This window comes from Somniosus microcephalus, chromosome 12 (genome assembly GCF_052327205.1).
Source record: "Somniosus microcephalus isolate GS21.2 chromosome 12, FLI_Smic_1.0, whole genome shotgun sequence".
Classification (NCBI taxonomy): Eukaryota; Metazoa; Chordata; class Chondrichthyes; order Squaliformes; family Somniosidae; genus Somniosus; species Somniosus microcephalus.
In genome coordinates this window covers 11,182,330-11,203,102 of record NC_140998.1, presented here as the reverse complement: position 1 = coordinate 11,203,102, position 20,773 = coordinate 11,182,330, and the positions used below count along the sequence as shown (strand labels likewise).

The window sequence follows — 20,773 nt, the reverse complement described above, 5'->3', positions numbered from 1 at the left end:
TCTGGCTCACCCACCCAGCATCTTGGAGAAGAGAAAGAGGACGCAATAACCTGCCACCCATCCATTCTCCTCTCGGTGGAAACAATCGGGGCCAGGTGGTCAGAGATGGTAAGAGCAGGTGCAAGTCTGTGCCCGTGGTAACGTCATGCTATTGTACAAACTTAGACTGAAAGCCAAGGGAGCACACTACTCCCAAGAGGAGAGATTTGGCCATGATCAATTAATCTACAGAATAGCACCAGAGTTCTTTACTGCAATGGTTCTCCTTGAAAAGGAGCACAAAAGTTGTTGTTTAACAAAACATTCCAGAATATTCTATTTGAGTCACTTGCCTATAATTTCTCAATGTGAAGAAGGGAGTTCGGAACTGAAAAGGAAAACTTGAATTCACAGCTTGGCAATGGAACATTAAAAAAATGTTCATTTAGAATCATAGAGTAGTAACGCACAGAAGGACAACATTCAGCCCATCTCTTTCAAAGAGGAACACAGTCCCACTCCCCCATATCCCTCTAACTTTTTCTCCAAGTATTTATCCAATTCCCAATTTATTTATTTTTTTAGACAAGTTTTGTATTCTTCACGGTGAAGAATTCCGTGGTGGCAAGTGAAATACTCTTTCCCACTTCTACAACATTCCCAGGGCAGGTACAGCACGGGTTAGATACAGAGTAAAGCTCCCTCTACACTGCCCCATCAAACACTCCCAGGACAGGTACAGCACGGGTTAGATACAGAGTAAAGCTCCCTCTACACTGTCCCATCAAACACTCCCAGGGCAGGTACAGCACGGGTTAGATACAGAGTAAAGCTCCCTCTACACTGTCCCATCAAACACTCCCAGGGCAGGTACAGCACGGGTTAGATAGAGTAAAGCTCCCTCTACACTGTCCCATCAAACACTCCCAAGGTTAGATAGAATTGTCACTCGGGCAAGGTATCAGGTATGCATGGAATCCCTGTAGTTGGCAGATGTTTGAGAAAAGAAGAAAAAAGTGAGGTGCGTGGGTGGGGAGAATTACTTAAAGTAAATTTTTTTTTTTATATAAACATGAAATTTAAATTGTCAAATATGTGCAGAAGTAGTCACTTTAAAATATTTCAGGAATTAGAACTTGCCACTGATTGCATGTCTGGACTCCTCAGACTCCCCTCCCCTCACCACCTCCGCTCTAATTTACCCCTGGCAAATGCATAGCACGGCACACCTTCCCAAAAACCGTCAATGCAACACTGAATAGATAGGGACTAAAAAGCATCAGCCCAGGCAAGTTGCAGAAATACCTGCGACGAGCAAGTTATGGTACTCACCAGCTGTTGCATTGTCTTGATCCAACGCTTCCACTATTAATGTGTAGGACCTCTGGGAAGGACAGAAAGAAAAGAATATCTGATTAGAAATGAGCTGTAGACTGAAAAAAATGGCAACACTTCAACTCATGACTAACTTCCACACGTCCCATGCACTATTTGAAGAAGTTCTCCCCGCGTCGTGTCCAATATTTATCCCTCAATCAATATGTAAAAAAACAGCCGATCTGGCTTTTGCCACATGACTGTTTGAGGGACCTTGCTTGTGCAATCTGGTTGCCGCATTTCCTATATTACAACAGGCACTACACTTCAAATAGTACTTCATTGGCTGTAAACGTTCAGGTCATGAAAGGCGCTATATAAATACAAGTCTTTATTTTTTTACTTCTTGTGCCTCATTCAGACAGGTTTTTGATGCTCAGAGCCCAAAGAATTCTAAATCCAGTTGTATGTTTACGAAGGACATCTAGTGACATGGATCTCATTGAAAGCCGGTGAGGTGTTCCTGCTGCCGAGTGCATCTCAGCCTCAGCTCACCTCAGTTGCCGTCACCCAACTTAGAAGGTTGTAGGTTCCACCTCACAGGAACATAGGAATTGTTAGACAAAAAAGATCAGGGTCCATCTAGTTCGCCTTCTACCACCCTGGTAGTCACATGATACAATGATAATGGCGCTGTTGACTCAGCCTAGCAATCAATCGCTATCAATGAGTCTACAACAGACATGAGGCGAGGAAAACCCCCAGTGGTGGAGAGCTTTGGGAACCAGAGGTCCAGAGTCATCTGTTCCTCCAGAGCACACGGCACTCCCCACACGTCACCTCTCAAATTACTCATACTGTGTCCCAAGATGTTATTTTCTAAAAGAAATCAAACTGATTAGTTAAGGAAAGTCAGCATGGATTTGTCAAAGGCAAATAGTGTTTAACTAACTTGACTTGCCAGCAAAGTTGAAGCCCATGGAATAAAAGGGACAGTGGCAGCATGGATACAGAATCGGCTAAGTGATAGGAGAGAGTAGTGGTGAACGGTTGTTCGGCCTGGAGCAAAGTATACAGTGGTGTTCCCCAGGGGTCAGTTCTAGGACCACAGCCTTTCTTGATATATATATTAATGACTTGGACGTACAAGGCACAATTTCAAATTTGCAGATGACAAAATTTGCAAGTATAGTGAACAGTGAGGAGGATAACGACAGACTTCAGGTTGAGACAGGCTGGTGGAATGGGTGGACACGTGGCAGATTGAATTTAACACAGAAAAATGTGAAGGGATACATTTTGGTAGAAAGACTGAGGAGAGGAAATATAAACGAAAGGGTACAATCCTGAAGGGGTGCACAAACAGAGACCTGGGGGTATGCATGCACAAATCATTGAAGGTGGCAGGGCAGGTTGACAAAGCAGTTAAAAAGGCTTACGGGATCCTGCAAGGAACAAAAAAAGCAGACTGTAAAAGCTTCTACAAGTATGTAAAAAGATTAGTGAAGACAAATGTAGGTCCCTTAGTCAGAAACGGAAGAATTTATAATGGGGAACAAGGAAATGGCTGAGCAATTAAACAAATACTTTGGTTCTGTCTTCACGGAAGCGGACACAAATAACTTCCCAGCAATGCTAGGAAACCAAGGGTGTAGTGAGAAGGAGGAATTAAAGGGCATTAGTATTAGTATAAAAAGAGTGTTGGAGAAATTAACGGGACTGAAAGCCAATGAATCCCCAGGGCCTGATAATCTGCATCCCAGAGTACTGAAAGAGGTAGCCATGGAAATAGTGGATGCATTGGTTGTCAGCTTCCAAAATTCTATAGATTATGGAACAGTTCCTGCAGATTGGAGGGTAATGTAACCCCACTAATTAAAAAAAGGAAAGAGAAAACAGGGAACTACAGACCGGTTAGCCTAACATCAGTAGTAGGGAAAATGCTAGTCTATTATAAAGGATGTGGTAACAAGGCACTTAGAAAATATCAACGGGATTAGACAAAGTCAACATGGATTTATGAAAGGGAAATCGTGTTTGACAAACCTACTGGAGTTTTTTTGAGGATGTAACTGGTAGAATAGATAAGGGAGAACCAGTGGATGTGGTGTACAGGAAACTTTGTGCTATCCGGCACCGAGCTGTTGCCGTTCCCTCAAAACTGCCGGACACTCCAGCTCCAATGTTGAAGCATACGGAAGCTTTTGAGCTCCGTATCGGTCAACAAACCCTGTTGCTTACAGCTTCTAAACAGTTCAAGCGTCTCTGTAGCTTAGCAACAGCTCCAGCAGACCTTGCAGAGCTTGACTGTTGAGGAAAAAAGCAACGAGAAGAAAAAAAACCTAACGAAAACAGCTCCTGATTTTTGCCGGTGGCTCGAGCATGCCGGACAGTTAGCCTCCGGATAACACAAAGTTTCCTGTATTTGGATTTTCAGAAGGCCTTTGATAAAGTCCCACATAAGAGGTTAGTGTGCAAAATTAAAGGCACATGGGATTAGGGGCAATATACTGGCATGGATTGAAAATTGGTTAACAGACAGGAAACAGTAGGAATAAATGGGTCTTTTTCAGGGTGGCAGGCAGTGACTAGTGGGGTACCGCAGGGATCGGTGCTTGGGCCCCAGCTATTCACAATATATATCAATGATTTGGACGAGGGAACCAAATGCAATATTTCTAAGTTTGCTGACGACATGAAACTAGGTGGGATTGTGAGGAAGATGCAAAGAGGCTTCAAGGCGATTTGGACAAGTTGAGTGAGTGGGCAAATACATGGCAGATGCAGTATAATGTAGATAAATGTGAAGTTATCCACTTCGGTAGGAAAAACAGAAAGGCAGAGTATATTTGAATGGTGATAAATTGGGAAATGTTGATGTACAAAGGGACCTTGTACACCAGTCACTGAAAGCAAACATGCAGGTGCAGCAAGCAGTTAGGAAGGCAAATGGTATGTTGGCCTTCATTGCGAGAGGATTTGAGTACAGGAGCAAGGATGTCTTACTACAGTTATACAAGGCCTTGGTGAGACCACACCTGGAGTACTGTGTGCAGTTTTGGTCTCCTTACCCAAGAAAGGATATATTTGCCATAGAGGGAGTGCAGCGAAGGTTCACCAGACTGATTCCTGGGATGGCAGGACTGTCGTATGAGGAGAGATTGGGCCTGTTTTCACTAGAGTTTAGAAGAATGAGAGGGGATCTCATTGAAACGGATAAAGTTCTGACAGGGCTAGACAGACAATGTTTCCCCTGGCTGGGGGGTCTAGAACGAGGGGTCACAGTCTTGGGATATTGGGTAGCACACTTAGGACAGATGAGGAGAAATTTCTTCACTCAGAGGATGGTGAACCTGTGGAATTCTCTACCACAGAAGGCTGTGGAGGCCAAGTCACTGAATATATTGGAGATAGATAGGTTTCTAGACAAAAAAGGCATCAAGGGGTAGGGGGAGAGAGTGGGAATATGGTATTGAAATAGAGGATCAGCCATGATCGTATTGAATGGCGGAGCAGGCTCGAAGGGCCAAATGGCCGACTCCTGCTCCTATTTTTCTATGTTTCTATCCTGGGCTTCATGAATAGAGGTAGAGTACAAAAAAGTGTGGAAATTATGAACCTGCATAAAACACTGGGTTGGCCCCAACTGGAGTATTGTGTCCAGTTCTGGGCACCGCACTTTAGGAAGGATGTGAAGGCCTTAGAGAGGGTGCAGAAAAGATTTACGAGAATGATTCCAGGAATGAGGGACTTCAATTATGTTGATGGACTGGAGAAGCTGGGGTTGTTCTCCTTGGAGCAGAGAAGATTTAGGGGAAATTTGAGAGGTGTTCAAAATCATGAGGGAACTGGACAGAGTAGATAAAGAGAAACTGTTCCCACTGGCAGAAGGGTCAAGAACCAGAGGACTCAGATTTAAGGTGATTGACAAAAGAACCAAAGGCGACATAAGAAAAAACTTTATGCAGCGAGTGGTTATGATCTGGAATGCACTGCCCGAAAGGGTGGTGGAGGCAGACTCAATCACAGCTTTCGAAAGGGAGTTGGAGAAGTATGTGAAGGAAAGACATTTGCAGGGCTACGAGGAAAGGGCGGGGGAGTGGGACTAGCTGAAGAGCTTGAGATGAAATATTCCATTCATCACTGCCTGTGACTGTGGTCGGTTTCACTGTCATTTCCCTTCCCCCAGTCCTCATTGTATTGTTTATTGGAATGTGCTGGAAGTAGGGCTCCGCCCATACCTGGCCCCTTTTGTAAGCTAGCTCAGTCTGGCCTCAGTCTCCAGAAGGAAGATGCCTCTCTCTCTTACGTGTTACTTTCTAAGTTAATAAAAGCCTTGTTTTGTTTCGCTAACATCGAGTCTCGGAATTATTGAGGCACATCAATTTTATTAACTTATTTTTCAACACTATGGATCAACTCCTGAAACCCGAATGTTTGGATTTGGATCAACATGCTCCGGACGCATCAGCACGCTTCGGACACTGGTTTGAGTGTATGGAATTCTTCCTGGACAATTCCGCAGCCGTCAAAGACGCTACGGACGCTGCGAGGATGAGACTCGGAATTCTGCGGAATTGGGTAAGCCACCGGGTTTACCACCTCATCCAAGACGCCAATACGTACCTGGCCGCCTGCGACATCTTAAAGGCGCACTACCAGCAGCCTACGAATGAGGTGTATGCTAGGCATCTGCTCGCTACTCGCGCACAGCGACCTGGGGAATCGGTGGAGGAGTTCCTAAGCACCCTGAAAATGCTTGGCAAAGACTGCAAGTGCCGAGATGTAAAAGCCGCAGTGTACACTGACGAGCTTCTTCGCGATGCCTTTATCACAGGCCTCAGCTCCACTTACATCCGGCAAAGACTGCTGGAAAAAACGGGGTTGGACCTGAAACAGGCTGCGGACACCGCGCGATCCCTGGATGTGGCCCAGAGAAACTCGGACGCCTACTCTTCAGCCCGCGCCGTCCACGCCGCCACGTGTGCGCCGCCATCTTGGAAGGCATCTTCCCCGCCCGGCAGCCCGACACCGGCGGGGCCCCGCTCTCCCCCCAGAAGCCCTGCGACAGCCGCGACGCGTCAGGGACCCAACTGCTACTTCTGCGGGCAGCCAAAACACACCAGAAACCTGTGCCCGGCAAAAGGCACCACCTGCTTTAAGTGTGGTAAGAAGGGGCACTTCGGGAAGGTGTGCAGAGGGAACCCCGCCGGAAAACCAACCGCCGGAAAACCCGCCACCGCCGCGTGTGCGCCGTGGGAGCGGCCATCTTGGACGCCATCTTGCCCGACCTCGTGGGGTCCGCCATCTTATGAGCAGACAGCGTGGACGCCATCTTGTATCGATCAGGGCCCTACAGTGGCATCGGTCACAGTGGACCAGACCAGGCCGCACCCGCTATCCAAATCAATGGTGGACATCGAGGTAAACGGGTGCCGGGTTAAATGTTTAATTGACAGTGGAAGCACGGAGAGTTTTATCCACCCTAAACTGGCACAGCAACTCTCCCTAAAGGTGGTCCCTGCTCAGGGTACCATCTCTATGGCTGATAAAACCCAGACATCGACCATTCTGGGTTACTGCACGGTACAATTGGGCGTTAACGGAACTGTATACGATAATTTTAAAGTATTAATCATGAAGAACCTATGTGCGAGCGTGATCTTGGGCCTGGATTTCCAGTGCAACCACCAAAGCTTCACGCTCAAGTACGGTGGGTCCCAGCCGCCCCTCAGTGTGCGGTCTGGCTACCCTGAAGGTAAAGCCGCCTTCGCTATTCGCGAACCTTACCCCTAACTGCCGGCCAATAGCGACCAAAAGCAGGAGGTACAGCTGGGAGGACAGGCGGTTTATCGCGACCGAGGTAGACAGGCTCCTGAAAGAGCGCATTATTGAACGCAGCAACAGCCCGTGGCGCGCCCAAGTGGTAGTGGTAAGGGGTAGCGAGAAGAAACGGATGGTGATCGACTATAGTCAAACGATCAACAGGTACACCCAACTAGACGCCTACCCGCTACCCCGCATATCAGAAATGGTGAACCAAATCGCCCAATACCGGGTGTTCTCCACCATCGACCTCAAGTCAGCGTACCACCAGCTCCCTATCAGACCAGAGGACCGCCCGTACACCGCCTTCGAGGCGAACGGACGCCTCTACCAATTCCTCAGAGTCCCCTTTGGGGTGACGAATGGGGTCTCGGTCTTCCAGAGGGAGATGGACCGCATGGTCGATGACCACCACTTGCAGGCAACCTTCCCCTACCTCGACAACGTCACCATCTGCGGCCACAATCAGCAGGATCACGACTCGAACCTTGAGGGGTTCCTGGAAACCGCACAAAAACTCAACCTCACCTACAACGAGGACAAGTGCGTTTTCAACACCAAGCGCCTCTGCATACTAGGCAGCGTGGTGGAGAATGGGGAAATCGGACCAGACCCCGACCGATTGCGCCCCCTACGGGAGCTGCCCCTGCCCAACGCTCCCAAAGCCCTGAAAAGGTGCCTGGGGTTATTTTCTTATTATTCCCAATGGGTCCCCAACTACTCCGACAAAGCCCGCCCCCTCTTGAAAGCATCCTCTTTTCCGCTCTCTGCTGAGGCCCACGCCGCCTTCAAAAGCATTAAGCAGGATATTGAGAGGGCCACGCTACAGGCAGTGGACGAGAACACTCCATTTCAAGTGGAAAGTGATGCGTCTGACTTCGCCTTGGCGGCCACCCTCAACCAGGCGGGGCGGCCCGTAGCTTTCCTCGAGGACCCTCCAAGGGTCCGAGATCAGACACTCCTCCGTGGAAAAGGAGGCCCAAGCCATCGTGGAGGCAGTGCGCCACTACCTAGCCGGCAAACGCTTCACCCTACTTACCGACCAGCGGTCGGTAGCGTTTATGTTCAATAATAAACAGAGGGGGAAGATTAAAAATGATAAGATTCTTAGGTGGCGGATCGAGCTCTCCACCTTCGAGTACGACATCATTTACCGGCCAGGGGCCCTTAACGAATCCCCTGACGCCTCTCACGAGGGATGTGTGCCAGCGCCACCGGGGATCGGCTACAGACCCTCCACAACGACCTCTGCCACCCAGGGGTCACGCGGCTGTTCCACTTCATAAAGTCCCGTAACTTACCCTACTCGATTGAGGAAGTTCGGTCTCTGACCAGGAACTGCCGCACTTGCGCTGAGTGCAAGCCTCGGTTCTACCGCCCAGATAGAGCCCACTTAATCAAAGCTACACGGCCCTTTGAGCGGCTCAGCTTAGATTTCAAGGGCCCCCTCCCGTCCGTCGACCGCAATGTTTACTTCCTGAACATTGTGGACGAATACTCCCGGTTCCCATTCGCTTTCCCCTGCCCAGACATGACCAGCGCCACGGTCATTAAATGCCTCAACAGCCTGTTCGGTATGCCGAGCTACATCCATACGGATAGGGGGGGCGTCCTTCATGAGTGAAGAGCTACGCCAGTACATGCTGTCCAAGGGGATCGCCACGAGCCGTACCACCAGCTACAACCCCCGGGGTAACGGCCAAGTGGAGCGAGAAAACGGGACAGTATGGAAAGCAGTCACTCTAGCTCTAAGGACCAAGGGCCTCCCTATCTCCCGCTGGCAGGAAGTCCTCTCGGATGTGCTCCATTCGATACGGTCGCTATTGTGTACGGCCACTAATGCCACGCCTCATGAACGAATGTTTGTCTTTCCCCGGAAATCCACCTCAGGCGTATCCATGCCGTCATGGCTCTCCACCCCAGGTCCGGTACTCGTGCGAAGGCATGTGAGGGGCCACAAGACGGACCCTCTCGTGGAGCCAGTACACCTACTCCACGCCAACCCCCAATACGCATATGTCCGGCACGCCGACGGAAGGGAGGACACCGTGTCCATAAAAGACGTCGCCCCAGCCGGCATCGACAACAACCACAGCAATAGCGGCAACAACGATCACAGCAACTCTTACCCACCCACTACTCTTTCATCACCCCCGGAAGAACATCGACCAACGGCACCCCCACCAACTACCCCTTCAACAACCCTGGCGGCACCCCCGGCAGAGAACCAGGAGACTACCAGGGACACCCAGCCGACACCCGCGGCACCACAACAGCCACGTCGGTCGCAGAGGACTATCAAACCCCCGAACAGACTAAATCTATAGAAGGGGTGAATGTGATGAAATATTCCATTCATCACTGCCTGTGACTGTGGTCGGTTTCAGTGTCATTTCCCTTCCCCCAGTCCTCATTGTATTGTTTATTGGAATGTGCTGTGTGTGTAGGGCTCCGCCCATACCTGGCCCCTTTTGTAAGCTAGCTCAGTCTGGCCTCAGTCTCCAGAAGGAAGATGCCTCTCTCTCTTACGTGTTACTTTCTAAGTTAATGAAAGCCTTGTTTTGTTTCGCTAACATCGAGTCTCGGAATTATTGAGGCACATCAGAGCTCTTGGAGAGCCGGCACGGGCTCGACAGGCCGAATGGCCTCCTCCTGTGCTGTCACCATTCTATGATTTGCATTTGAATGAATCAGTACTAGCAGCTTTGTCTGTCCCATAGATTGACCACTCACTCACTGAAATATTGTTTCCACAGATTCGTTTTGAATTTCCCCCCCTTCAAGTGCAGGCTGTGTCCTCTGGTGCTACTGTTCTGGACAAGGTGAAACAGCTCATCGCGGTTGACATTATCTAGTCGGTTTAGAATCCTAAAGACAGCCACCATATCACCTCTCAACCTTCTCTTTTCCAGTGAGAACATGCCCAAATTACACAATAACTTCTCATAATCCAATCCTTCCATCCCTCAATCATTCTGGCTGCTCTCTTCTGTATCTCCATTCCAGATTTTGAATGTACAATCCAGGCTGGCATTCCACTGCGACACTGAGGGGACGCTGCACTGTCAGAGGCACCGTCCTTCAGATGAGGCATTAACATGGAGTCCCATCTTGTCTGCCTAGTCCTGAATTTCTGGTGAACGGTAAAGATCCCATGACACTCTTGCAAGAGCAGCGAGATTGGCCACTGTGCTGAATAATCCTGCCTTAACTAATATCAAAACAAAGACAACCAACCAGCCTTTCATATGCTGAAGTTGCATCTGGCCTTGGCAATGTTCCAGTTGGAGTGCTGCCTTCAGTTTTGCTCTTCATATTACCAAAAAGATGCACAAGTATTGGAGGGGGTCTGGAAGCGGGCTACAAGACTAATTTCTGAACTTAGTTATGTGGAAAGATTGTTCTCGCTGGGACGATACTTTGGGAAAAGGAGTGATGATGAGGGCAAGCATAATGGAGGTCTTCCCAGATTGTCATGCATAGAGAATTTGGACCCAAGAAACAGGATTCAAAGATTTTCTCTACTCACACCCTGACTCTCACCAGAGTAGTTACCAGGCACCTTTCAGTTATTTGTCCCAATTATCCATTCTTCACACGAGCCCAGACTTTTCATACATGAATACTGGGCTCAAGAAAACCCCTTTAAATTTAAATCCTGTAACGGTCAAGGGTGGGACCAATAAGCCCAGGGAACCCTAGATGTCAAGGGATATACAAGAATGGATTAGGTAAAAAAAGGGAGGCTTTTGGCAGATACAAAGGACTAAAAACAGTGGAAGCCCTAGGAGGAGTATAGAAAGCACAGGGGGGTACTTAAAAAAGAAATTCGGAGAACGCAGAGGGGGCATGAAAAAACACTGGCGGGCAAAATAAAGGAAAATCCCAAGGTGTTTTATAAGTATACTAGCTGGGGAGCCCCACGTTGAGGGGGCAATTTTGGGGCGCTTGGTCTCCCTGCCCCTGTGTGTCCCCCCCTCTCCCGGTCATGTCCTCTCCCTGTCCGATCCCTCCCTCCCCTCCTCTCCCTCCCCTGTCTCCCTCCCGCCCTCTCCTCGCCCACCCACTCCCCTCTGTCCCTCTCTCCGGCCCCTCCCCCTGCCTAGCGCCTGAGGTCCGGAGTCGAGGTCCCCCGCGTATGGCGCGGCTGATGGACGGCCGCTGTGGGCGGGCAGGGCATGCGCAGTCAGTGGGCAATTTTGGGGCGCTTGGTCCCCCTTCTCCGTCATGTCCTCTCCCTGTCCTATCCCTCCCTCCCCTCTGTCCCTCTCTCCGGCCCCTCCCCCTGCCTAGCGCCTGAGGTCCGGAGCCGAGGTCCCCCGCGTATCGCGCGGCTGGTGGACGGCCGCTGTGGGCTCTCCCCCCCCCCCCCCCGGCGATTTCCCGAGGCTCTCCCCCCACCCACCCCCGGCGATTTCCCGAGGCTCCCCCCCCCCCCCCCCCCCCGGCGATTTCCCGAGGCTCTCCCCACCCCCCCCCCCCCCCGGCGATTTCCCAAGGCTCTCCCTCCCCCCATTAAATTGTTATTTAATTCCCTAACACATCATTAAAATATTTACCTTAGTTCCCTAACACACAAAGTGTGGGGGAAAAAATTGTGAAAAATCAAGATGGCGGCCACTCACCTCGGTTCAGAAGGATAAGGCCCGCCCACACACGCACCGATTGGTCGACCGGTCAGGTCACCGAAGCGTAGGATTGGTCAATCGTCGAGTCACTCGACACTCAACTGTAGGAAGGAACCCGCCGTACGATTGGTCGACCTCGACGTCACACGGTCGCTAATGAGATGCTAATGAGCGGAACGCTGAACGTTTTTGGGATACCGCGGGCGGGATTTTTGTCCGGCCGAAACGTAAATACGCCTATAACCGGTCCGGAATCGCAAGCTTTCTTTTGAGGCGACGCGCGCGTCGGTACGCTCTAACTTTCAAACGTATAGAGAATGGACAGACAGACATCGGGACAGACAGAAGAGCCGCTTTATATATATAGATAAAGGGCAAGAGGATAACCAGGGAAAGAGTAGAGCCCATTAGGGACCGAAGTGGCAACCTGTGTGTAGAGCCGGAAGATGTGGGTGAGGTTTTAAATGAATATTTTGCATCTGTGTTCACTATGGGAGGAGGACAATGTAGGCATAGAAATCAGGCAAGGGGATTGTGATATACTTGAACAAATTAGTATTGAGAGGGAGGAGGTACTAGCGGTTTTAGCAGGCTTAAAAGTGAATAAATCCCCAGGCCACTGTGAGGCAAGGGAGGAGATTGCAGGGACTCTGACACAAATTTTCAGAACCTCTCTGGCCACAGGGGAGGTGCCAGAGGACTGGAGAACAGCTAACATAGTACCATTATTCAAGAAGGGTAGTAGGGATAAACCAGGGAATTACAGGCCAGTGAGCCTCTCAGTGGTAGGGAAATTATTGGAAAAAATTCTGAGGGACAGAATTAGTCTCCACTTGGAGAGGCACGGATTAATCAAGGATATCTTAGACTGGGTATTATGTAACGAGAAAGGATTAATTAGCAATCTTGTTGTACCAGGCCCCTTGGGTCGGAGCGATCATAATATGATCGAATTCTTCATTAAGATGGAGAATGAAGTAGTTGACTCAGACTAGGGTCCTGAATTTAAATAAAGGAAACTACGATGGTCTGAGGCGCGAGTTGGGTAGGATTGATTGGGGAATGTCACTCAAAGGGTTAACGGTCAATAGGCAATGGCAAACATTCAAAGACCGAATGGATGAACTACAGTAGAATTTGTTCATCTCAGTTTGGCATAAAAAAAACAGAAAAGGTGACTCAACCGTGGCTAAAGAGGGAAATTAGGGATAGCATAAGATCCAAGGAGAGGACATTTTAAAAAAAAGCAGCAATCCAGAGGATTGGGAGCAGTTTATGATTCAACAAAGGAGGGCAAAGGGATTAATTAAGAAAGGGAAAATAGAATGAGAGTAAGCTTGCAGGGAACATAAAAACTGACTGTAAAAGCTTTTATAGATATGTGAAGAGAAAAAGATTGGTGAAGTCAAGCGTAGATTCCTTGCAGTCAGAATCAGGGGAATTTATAATGGGGAACAAAGAAATGGCAGACCAATTAAATACATATTTTGGTTCTGTCTTCACAAAGGAGGACACAAATAACCTCCCAGAGATGTCAGGGAACATAGGGTCTGATGAAAGGGAGAAACTGAAAGAAATCTGTATTGTTAGGGAAATTGATGGGATTGAAGGCAGATAAATCCCCAGGGCCTGATAATCTACATCCTAGGGTACTTAAGGAAGTGGCCCGAGAAATAGTAGATGCATTGCTGATCCAGATTCCATCGAATGTTGGAAGATGAACAGTACCCATGGATTGGAGGGTAGCTAATGTTACCCCACTATTCAAAAAAGGTGGTAGAGAGAAAACAGGGAATTACAGACCGGTAAGCCTGACATCGGCAGTGGGGGAAATGCTAGAGTCCATTATAAAAGATGTAATAGCAGAGCACTTGGAAAACAGTGACAGGATCGGACAAAGTCAGCATGGATTTACAAAAAGGTAAATCGTGCTTGACTAATCTACTGGGATTTTTTGAGGATGTAACTAGTAAAATAGATAAAGGGAGAACTAGTGGATGTGGTGTATTTGGACTTTCAGAAGGCTTTCGATAAGGTCCCACATAAGAGATTAGCGTGTAAAGTTAAGGCACATGGGATTGGGGGCAAGGTATTGACTTGGATAGAGAACTGGTTGGCAGATAGAAAGCAAAGAGTTGCAATAGACGGGTCTTTTTCCGAGTGGCAGGCAGTGATTAGTGGGGTACCGCAGGGATCGGTCCTTGGACCCCAGCTATTCACAATATATATTAATGATCTAGACAAGGGAACTAGATGTAATATCGCCAAATTTGCAGACGACACAAAGCTGGGTGGGTGTGTGTGTGCGGTGAGGAGGATGCCGAGAAACTACAGGATGATTTGGACAGGTTGGGTGATTGGGCAGAAGCATGGCAGATGCAATATAACATGGATAAATGTGAGGTTATCCACTTTGGTGGCAAAAACAGGAAGGCAGATTATCTGAATGGCAATAGATTGGGAGAAGGGGAAATGCAACGAGACCTGGGTGTCCTTGTGCACCAGTCACTGAAGGTAAGCATGCAGGTGCAGCAGGCGGTTAAGAAGGCAAATGGTATGTTGGCCTTCGTAGCAAGGGGGTTTGAGTACAGGAACAAGGATGTTTTGCTGCAGTTGTACAGGGCCTTGGTGAGACCACATCTTGAGTATTGTGTGCAGTTTTGGTCGCCTTATCTGAGGAAGGATGTTCTTGCCATAGAAGGAGTTCAGCGAAGATTCACCAGGCTGATACCTGGGATGGCAGGAATGACGTGGAGAGATTGGGGCGATTGGGCTTGTACGCGCTGGAGTTTAGAAGAATGGAGAGGGGATCTCATTGAAACTTATAAAATTCTGGCAGGACTGGACAGACTAGATGCAGGGAGGATGTTCCCGATGGTCAGGGAATCCAGAACCAGAGGTCACAGTCTAAGGATAAGGGGTAGGCTTTTTAGGATAGAAATGAAGAGGAATTTCTTCACCCAGAGGTGAACCTGTGGAATTCTCTACCACAGAAGGCAGTTGAGGCCAATTCATTAAATATATTCAAGAAGGAGTTAGATATATTTCTTAAGGCTAAAGGGATCAAGGGATATGGGGAGAAAGCAGGGACCGGGTACTGAACTTGGATGATCAGCCATGATCGCATTGAATGGCGGAGCAGGCTAGAGGGGCCGCATGGCCTACTCCTGCTCCTATCTCCTATGTTTCTATGATAGTCAGCATGGCTGTGTCAGGGGAAGATCATGTCTAACCAACTTGATTGAATTTTTCAAGGGGGTGAGTGGATGAGGGTAGTGCAGTTGATGTAATCTACATGGACTTCAGTAAGGCTTTTGACAAAGTCCCACATGGGAGACTGGTCAAGGTGGTAAGAGCCCATGGGATCCAGGGCAATTTGGCATACTGGATCCAAAATTGGCTTAGTGGCAGGAGGCAAAGGGTGATGTCGAAGGTTGTTTTTGTGACTGGAAGCCTGTGTCCAGTGGTGTACCGCAGGGATCGGTGCTGGGTCCTTTGCTGTTTGTAGTGTACATTAATGATTTAGATATGAATGTAGGAGGTATGATCAGTAAGGTCGCAGATGACACGAAAATTGGTGGAGTGATAAATAGCAAGGAGGGAAGCCTCCAGCTACAGGACGATATAGACGGGTTGGTCAGATGGGCAGAACAGTGGCAAATGGAATTTAACCCTGAAAAGTGTGAGGTGATGCATTTTGGGAGGACTAACAAGGCAAGAGAATACACAATGAATGGTAGGGCCCTAGGAAGGACAGAGGATCAGAGGGACCTTGGTGTGCATGTACATAGATCCCTGAAGGCAACAGGACAGGTAGATAAGGTGGTTAAAAAGGCATATGGGATACTTGCCTTCATTAGCCGAGGCATAGAATATAAGAGCAGGGAGGTTATGATGGAGTTGTACAAAACGCTAGTTAGGCCACAGTTGGAATACTGTGCGCAGTTCTGGTCGCCACACTATAGGAAGGATGTGATTGCATTGGAGAGGGTGCGGCAGAGATTCACCAGGATGTTACCTGGGCTGGAGCGCTTCAGCTATGAAGAGAGACTGGACAGGCTGGGGTTGTTTTCCTTAGAGCAGAGAAAGCTGAGGGGGGGACCTGACTGAGGTGTACAAAATGACATGGGGCATAGATAGGGCAGATAGAAAGGAACTTTTCCCCTTAGTAGAGGGGTCAATAACCAGAGGGCATAGTTTCAAGCTAAGGGGCAGGAGGTTTAGAGGGGATTTGAGGAAAAACGTTTTCACCCAGAGGGTGGTTGGAATCTGGAACTCACTGCCTGAAAGGGTGGTAGAGGCAGGAACCCTCAACATTCAAGAAGCATTTAGATGAGCACTTGAAACGCCATAGCATACAAGGCTACGGACCAAGTGCTGGAAAATGGGATTAGAATAGACGGGGCTTGATGGCCGGTGCAGACACGATGGGCCGAAGGGCCTCTTTCTGTGCTGTATAACTATTCTTCTTGCAGATCCTTGCACTTACTGCCCATTTCTCAATTTCGATCTAAACTGGAGCGCAGGTCCCAACACAACCAAACTGACTAATTTTTTTTTAATAACCAGGGAACAACGACAGATAGCGGGGAAACGTCATCTTTTCACCAAAGCTACAGGGAGTGTAACATTACAACCCACGGGGATTGCTACAACCCCACATCACCATCTGTACTAAGACAAGCCCAAACACAATGCTAGCTTGTATCTATGCCTCTCCTTCCAACAAGTTGTGGTTGGACTTGAAAACATACACAGGATTAACCTTTCCCATTCCACAAAGTATCTTCTATGTCCGGATAAGGGCTCCTCGGATTCTCATTTGAAGACCGAACAGTCCAAGTTTTTCGAGCCGTTCTTTGTTAACTAAATCCTTTGACGCTAGGGATCAGCCTTGTGGCCTTTCTCTGCATCACTTCCACACGTTGTTCTTCGGTGGCCAAAACTGAACACCGTATTAAAGTTGCAAACTTAACTTGAATTTATACAGTGCCCTTAACATAGTAAAACGTCACATGGCGCATCACAGGAGCATAACCAGACAAAGATTTACACCAAACCAAAGGAGGAGATATTACGACAGGTGACCAAAAGCTTGGTTGAAGAGACAGGTTTTAAGGAGCATCGTAAAAGGAGGGGGGGGGGCAGGCAGAGGGGTTTAGGGAGGGAATTCCAGAGCTTAGAGTCGAGACAGCTGAAGGCACGGCCGCCAATAGTGGGCAAAGGGAGGGTCAACCCGAACCTCAGCAATGTGTCTGTTGGACAAAGTCGGCATTTCCAGCTCCGAAGATGATGTAACACTGGAACCTTTTGGTGATTCCTTGAATGTCTCCATTGCCCTCTTATAAAGTTCATAGAAACATAGAAGATAGGAGCAGGAGTAGGCCATTCGAGCCTGCTCCGCCATTCAATGAGATCATGGCTGATCATCCAAACCCTAGCACCCAGTCCCTACACCGACAGCCATCCCACCCAAGCCCTATCCCCGTAACCCCACGTATTTAATCCCCACTAACACTAAGGGCCAATTTTTATCATGGCCAATCAACCTAACCCGCACATCTTTGGACTGTGGGAGGAAACCGGAGCACCCGGAGGAAACCCACGCAAACACGGGGAGAATGTGCAAACTCCAGAACATGGGTGATGCAGTGACGGAGCTTGCTGGAGCCCCAGTGCTCCAGTCTATGGAATGGCACCAATTCAGAGCTCTCTAACTCCGCTCTGCCACTGTAGGGAGAAGCCGTCCCACAGGAGAGAGATCAGAACATGAGGCCGGGGCATTCTCCGCTCCTCGGTCAGTACCTCGAAATGCCTGGTTTCAGAGCTGCTGCAGTACAAAACTGGGATTAATTTACCTAGTGATACATGGGGTGAAGTCAGCAAATAAATGTCCGAGGATGAAAAAATAATTGGACAAAATGTTTTCATAAACCACCACCACCAATCCACCTTTCAAATCCCATCTCTATCCAAACACGCAATTGGCTTCTGAACCCATTTATACTGCCCGCTTCTATATTGGAATTTCTCCAGCCCACCCAGCAACACTTCCAATAGATGCTAGGATGGGGACAAGGTCTCCGGTTCGACAGCTGACTACATCTTCAAATGATTAACCAGTAAAATCAATACACTCTTCAATGAACAGACAGGCTAATCTCCACAGGATTCCTGGCCATTTAATACCACACTAAAAAAAAAAGTGTCAGAAATTAAACCCATAAACACACGTTTTACACAAGTCAGTCATTACAACACCCAGAGCAAAGCAGCACAGGCCACATTCACACAACTCCTGGTACTCCAATAACACAACACTCCCTCCCCCTCATTATGAGGGCTTTAGGAGCCATGCATCCTGCGCAACATAACTAGGTCCAAACTACAACAACTTGTATTTAGAACACTAAACTACAGTGAACATCCCATAAATGGAGCATAAACTGGAGTAGTCTACATTTTTTTTTAAAATTCATTCACAGGATGTGGGCATCGCTGGCAAGGCCAGCATTTATTGCCCATCCCTAGTTGCCCTCGAGAAGGTGGTGGTGAGCCGCCGCCTTGAACCGCTGCAGTCCGTGTGGTGAAGGTCCTCCCACAGTGCTGTTAGGGAGGGAGTTCCAGGATTTTGACCCAGGGACGATGAAGGAACAGCGATATACTTCTAAGTCAGGATGGCGTGTGTGACTTGGAGGGGAACTTGGAGGTGGCGGTGTTCCCATGCACCTGTTGCCCTTGTCCTTCTAGGCGGAAGAGGTCACAGGTTTGGGCGGTGCCGCAGTGCATCTTGTAGATGGTACACACTGCAGCCACGGTACACCAGTGGTGGAGGGAGTAAATGTTTAGGGTGTGGATGGGGTGCCAATCAAGCGCACTGCTTTGTCCTGGATGGTGTCGAGCTTCGAGTGTTATTGGAGCTGCACTCATCCAGGCAAGTGGAGAGTATTCCATCACACTCCTGACTTATGCCTTGTAGATGGTGGAAAGGCTTTGGGGAGTCAGGAGGTGAGACACTCGCTGCAGAATACCCAGTTCCTGACCTGTTCTTGTTGCCACAGTATGTGTGTGGCTGGTCCAGTTAAGTTTCTGGTCAATGGTGACCTCCAGGATGTTGATGGTGGGGGATTTGGCGATGGTAATACCGTTGAATGTCAAGGGGAGGTGGTTAGACTCTCGCCTGTTGGAGGTAGTCATTGCCTGGCACTTCTGTGGCGCGAATGTTACCTGCCACTTATCAGCCCAAGCCTGAACGTTGCCCAGCTCTTGAAGCAGTCCATGCCCGCATGCAGCATTATCTGAGGAGTTGTGAATGGCGCTGAACACTGCAGTCATCAGTGAACATCTCCATTTCTGACTTTATGTTGGAGGGAAGGTCATTGATGAAGCAGCTGAAGATGGTTGGGCCTAGGACACTGCCCTGAGGAACTCCTGCAGCGATGTCCTGGGGCTGTGATGATTGACCTACAACCATCTTCCTTTGTGCTAGGTATCTTACTTCTGGTAGGTATGATTAGCCACCACAAAATTGTTTACAATTCAGAACTAACTGGCTATATCACTCTCAAAGAATCTACAAGTGTGGAGAGAGTGCAGTAAGAGCCATTCCAGAGACAGGGGTTCACACCAAATCCCTCAATCATCACTGTGTTCAAAGGTGGAACTTGGAATCGCGCTTGGGATGGGAGGATGCTTTTCGTCAGGACTTTGCCAGCTTCTTTGCTCATTGGCACAGTTTAATGTTGGAGCTACCAATAGGACATTTGAACGTTATGGGTGGTCCATTATTCGGACAGTATAGAGGGAGCTTTTGTGTCTAACCCGTGCTGCACCTGCCCTGGCAGTGTTTGATGTTGACACCGGGTTCCATTTGCCACACTGCCATCCATGAACAGCTTAAATAATCAAAGATTTTAATCTGCCGTTTGCTTGAGTGACTGAGTAGAAACATAATGCACAGCAATATCCACAGAACCAATCACCCAACGAGCGTATTAACTGAACTATTTACAGAAATCTCCATTTAAGTAAGATGGAGGATCACAAGCCAGAGTCAAACCAGAATCACCGACAAGACCAAGGCACAGTCATGTGCACATCTTAATTTCTATTAAGTTACAGGAGCCGAACTGCTGAATTCAGACCAATGACTTCGACAACACCATCTCCAAACTCTGCACAAAATAATTTGCCACACAAACAAGGTTAATGGATGATCAAAGCAAAATTGGAGAGAAAGAGCAAGGAGCGACATTTGCAAGCTTAGTGGCAACTTGGCCGCACAGCCCAGGAAGGTCCCAGGTTAGAGTCCTTGCCTATAAATCGAGCTCGTTCATCTCCGGCAAGGGGTGGGGGGAGGAAAGAGAGAGGGGGTTTGGGAGGTGGGCATTAGGGGCACTACAATTGCTGAGGGTTGCTAGCCAATGCCTCCTGCTGGACTGTGCACATCTGGACATCAGTTGAGGATTGGGATCCTGTTGTAATCCCCCTTCCCCAGCCTACTAAAACAGTGCATGAAAAGGGAAGACATATTGGAATGGTACACTGCCCATGGAACCATATCCTGCCACACGTCCTACCTTCAGGAATCAAGAGTAGAAAATTGGGAATTTTTTTTCCAAATTAAAAAACGTTATCCAGTGTTTTTAAAAAGTATTCCACTGCCTCGTCACAAACTACTTAAGCTTAGTTATGGTTTGACTGGCCTATTAATTTATTGAAACAGCTTGATGCAGTCAAAGGCAGGGCTCCTTTGCATCAGAAACTCCGTTAATTAGGATTATAAGATCCAGTCCAAGGCCATTAGACTGGAGCCTGCCAGGCACACGAGCTAAAACTACAATCTCGATTTGGAGTCTCCGGGGGCATCATCAAACCGCGAGCTCAGAGAGACAGTCAGTCCTTTCACTCACGGATTAAGGATTTAGAGCTAATTTAGTGGAGCAACAGGAGGGAAAAAGACGGAAAGCAACATATCACCTCGTTGAGACGCTCAGGAGAGAACAGGGACACGATAAGCACTG

General features: G+C 48.4%; 1 protein-coding gene across 1 annotated transcript in view; it reads right to left on the bottom strand.

Annotated features, from left to right (window-relative positions):
* The window catches only part of jag2b (jagged canonical Notch ligand 2b), a 224,705-nt gene that overhangs the window by 154,688 nt on the left and 49,244 nt on the right, over positions 1–20,773 (bottom strand). The window contains 1 exon segment of the mRNA XM_086004168.1: positions 1,312–1,363. Coding sequence (XP_085860294.1) covers positions 1,312–1,363 — 52 coding nt within the window.